General features: G+C 46.8%; 1 protein-coding gene across 1 annotated transcript; it reads right to left on the bottom strand.

Moving 5' to 3' along the window:
* Positions 1-816: 816 nt before the first annotated feature.
* On the bottom strand, positions 817-3,673 carry NFKBIA (nuclear factor of kappa light polypeptide gene enhancer in B-cells inhibitor, alpha; the record flags this gene model as incomplete). The annotated part of the gene is made up of 5 exons (XM_005864984.2): positions 817-1,380; positions 1,977-2,237; positions 2,368-2,456; positions 2,731-2,941; positions 3,449-3,673. Coding segments are annotated over 5 exons (834 nt in total), but the record flags the coding sequence as incomplete, so codon positions are not given.
* Positions 3,674-3,711: the final 38 nt, after the last annotated feature.

The raw sequence follows: 3,711 nt of genomic DNA on the forward strand, positions 1-3,711 counted from the left end.
GTAGAATCATTCTGAATTAGTAGACCAATTGAGCTGATTGGATTTTCAAGCCTTTATTATCACTTTTATACTACAGCTGGTAAAAAATAGGCTTAGAGGTGGAATGTGTTGAAAAGATGTTAACTACCTGAAAACAAGATGTATTAAAGTTAACCACCTGTGCCCCTGCAAGGTGACCCTGGAGAAGATCTTCTCTCTGGACTTGTTTCTTCCCATGTGAAATACAACGGTTGTACTTTGATTTAGCACTATGTGCCTGGCACTCTGCTGTGCTTTTTATGTGGATTGTCTTGTGTAATCTACACAGCAGCCCAGTTTATAAATGCGAAACAAAGGCTCAGAGGTGGGCACCTGTTAACAAATGTTAGTGCAGTCTCACTCCTGAGCCCAGGTCCTTAGGAACTTCCAGTACTACAGGTGAGGTCTTTTCCAGCTCTAGAAAATGACAGTTCAGCATACGCCTCTTGGCCAAAATAATTTCCTAAGTGGAAGGAAGGGTTCTGGAATAATTTAAACCAAGAGGATAAAAGTAAATGACAATGGAGAGCCTTCCAGCTGTAAGCCAAGCAGGTTGCCCCCCATCCCCCAAGCCTATCTCCTATCATCTTGCAATCTTGCAACAGCATCCCCTCCCACACACAGCGGGCCCAGGGCTGCCTGCAAAGCTGGTGCGTAACTGTGAGAAGCTGCTCTCTGAAAGGGTTCCATGGCTGGCTGTGGTGAGTGCTCCCACACATCTCTCCACCTCCACCTGAGGACTGAATGACTCTCAGAATAGGAGTCCCGGGGGCAGCCCAAAGAAAACCATCAGGGTAATTCTGTTTGTAAACATCTGTTTAATAAATATACATCTTAGAAATAGCAAAATAATTACCAACAAAATACAGCATTTACACCATTTACAGGAGGGTAACACAAACCTTGACAGGTAGCAACTTTTAACCCCACACCACTGAAAGGTTTAACAACACACCTCATTGTTACAAGTCACAGGACACGGCTGGGCTTCATTCAAAAAGGACAATAAATAAAATGTAGTCCTTTCATCAGATTTTGGATAACCTTCTCAAAAAACCCCCGCAATGGTGAGTTTTAAAAGAGGTTTTCTTTGAAATCCAATGATCTTTCTTGTTCCCTTCCAAAGTTCATAAAAATAACAAAATGAGGGCTGATCCACCACAGTCAAATGTTTTGGGCCAGGCAGTGTGCAGTGTGGTTATAAGTACACCCTTTTGATTTCTTTTTTTCTTTCTTTTTTTTTTTTTTAGAAAAATAAAACTCTGTTTTTGTACAAATATACAAGTCCATGTTCTTTCAGATGCTTTGTGAAGCTCATAACGTCAGGCGCTGGCCTCCAAGCACACAGTCATCGTAGGGCAGCTAAAAACAAGAGGAAATAAGGCATGTTAAACTCCCAGAGCTTTGCCAGGGGTGCTGGGGTAATGGGGAGAGAGCTGCTACTGGAAATAACCTAAGTATTTGTGGACTTCATTCTCTATATCCCAAATATAGATGAACGGGCTGAGGGAGTTTTGTTTTGATGCTCCTCTCCTTAAAAGCAAAGAAGAAAAGACATACTCTTGGGATACTGGCTCTATACCAGTGATGGCAAACCTTTTGAGCTCGGCGTGTCAGCATTTTGAAAAACCCTAATTTAACTCTGGTGCCGTGTCACATATAGAAATTTTTTGATATTTGCAACCATAGTAAAACAAAGATTTATATTTTTGATATTTATTTTATATATTTAAATGCCACTTAACAAAGAAAAATCAACCAAAAAAATGAGTTAGCATGTCACCTCTGACACGCGTGTCATAGGTTCGCCATCACTGCTCTATACACTAAAGTTGGAGAACTTCATTATGTGACACCTTTGGATGAAGAGTATAGCTCTAGGAGCTTGGGAGGGTGGAGGGAGAATGGCCACTCTAATTGTGTGTTGTTGTTTTTTGCAGAGCATAGTTGAGACTCACCTCATCCTCTGTGAACTCCGACTCCGTGTCATAGCTCTCCTCATCCTCACTCTCTGGCAGCATCTGAAGGTTTTCTAGGGTCAGCTGGCCCAGCTGCTGCTGTATCCGGGTGCTTGGGCGGCCCCAGGTGAGCTGGTATGGGGAGTAGCCCTGGTAGGTGACTCTGTTGACATCAGCCCCACACTTCAGCAGGAGAGACACCAGGTCGGGATTCTGCAGATCCACTGCAAGATGAAGGGCCGTTCGGCCATTACAGGGCTCCTGAAACCAAAAGGAATGAGATATTAACAGTTGAGTTTAGAATTTTCGCTTGTGAAAAAGCACATGAAATCTTAGTGAGGAGGGCCCTGCGCCCCATGACGCACTCCATTGGGAGGCATGACGCACTCACCTGGGCATTGACATCAGCACCCAAGGACACCAAACGCTCCACGATGCCCAGGTAGCCATGGATGGAGGCTAAGTGCAGACATGTGTGGCCTAGAAGAACAAAAGGAAGAAAATATAAACACTCGTTTCACCCCTCACATCTCAAGCAGAATCTTTCACCTACTCTCTTTTAAGGGACAAATTCTTCTCAAGAATCTGGTTTCTGAATGAATTTTATAAAGGCATCCAACAGGCCTTTTGTATACATATTTTCTCAGCCTTTCCCATGCTGAGAGTTTAAGCTCTTGCCTGGAATCCTTAAGTTGGCCCACCTCCCCCTTCTCCTGGTCACCCGCCTTCTGGTGGGCAGGGCGGGCAGACGTACCATTGTAGTTGGTGGCCTGCAGGATGGCCTGGAGGTGCTGGGTCCCACAGCTCTGAGTCAGGACTCCCACACTGGCCAGGCTGCCCTGCTCACAGGCAAGGTGTAGGGGGGTATTTCCTCGAAAGTCTCGCAGCTCAGGATCACAGCCAGCTTCCAGAAGTGCCTGGGCGATTTCTGGCTGGTTGGTGATCACAGCCAAGTGGAGCGGAGTCTACAAACAGAAGAGGGAACAGAGAGGATAAATTATGGATCAACCCCACAGTCTGAGTTCCCTTGAACCCCAGAGATTCCCCAGGTTGTGGGTGCTGCACCCCCCCACCCCAGGTGCAAGGGGCAAGGCAAATACCAGAGGCCCCCCCCGCCAGTGGTCTTCATAAAGGTCTCACCAAATTAATGGAATTTACTTGAATGTTGGCTGATTGGAATGTAAAAGGTCAGGTCGAATAATGACCACTGACTTGCAGTGGTTCTCAACCTTCCTAAGGCCAAGACCCTTTAATACAGTTCCTCATGTTGTGGTGACCCCCAACCATAAAATTATTTTCGTTGCTACTTCATAACTGCAATTTTGCTACTGTTATGAATCGTCATGTAAATATCTGATATGCAGGATGTATTTTCAGGGGTTGCGACCCACAGGTTGAGAACCGCTGGAAAGGACTAGGAGTGCTGTGCCCAATCCCCGGGTCAGAGGGGCTGGGGCGGGCAAGAGGCGCACCTGCTGCAGGTTGTTCTGGAAGTTAAGAAAGGCCAGGTCTCCCTTCACTTGGCGGACCACTTCCATAGTCAGCGCCTTCTCTTCATGGATGATGGCCAAGTGCAGGAACCTGAGAGGAGAGGGAAAAACCCCAGGGTGAGTACAATGCGTGGGGCCAGGGAGGCGCGGGCTGCGGGGGATTGCGCAAGGCCGGGGTTTCTGGAGGCCGAGGCCGCGGTGTTTTCCGCGAGGTTATTATGAGCTGAGTGTTCCTGGCAGGCGCC

Source organism: Myotis brandtii, unplaced genomic scaffold (genome assembly GCF_000412655.1).
Source record: "Myotis brandtii unplaced genomic scaffold, ASM41265v1 scaffold194, whole genome shotgun sequence".
Taxonomy (NCBI): Eukaryota; Metazoa; Chordata; class Mammalia; order Chiroptera; family Vespertilionidae; genus Myotis; species Myotis brandtii.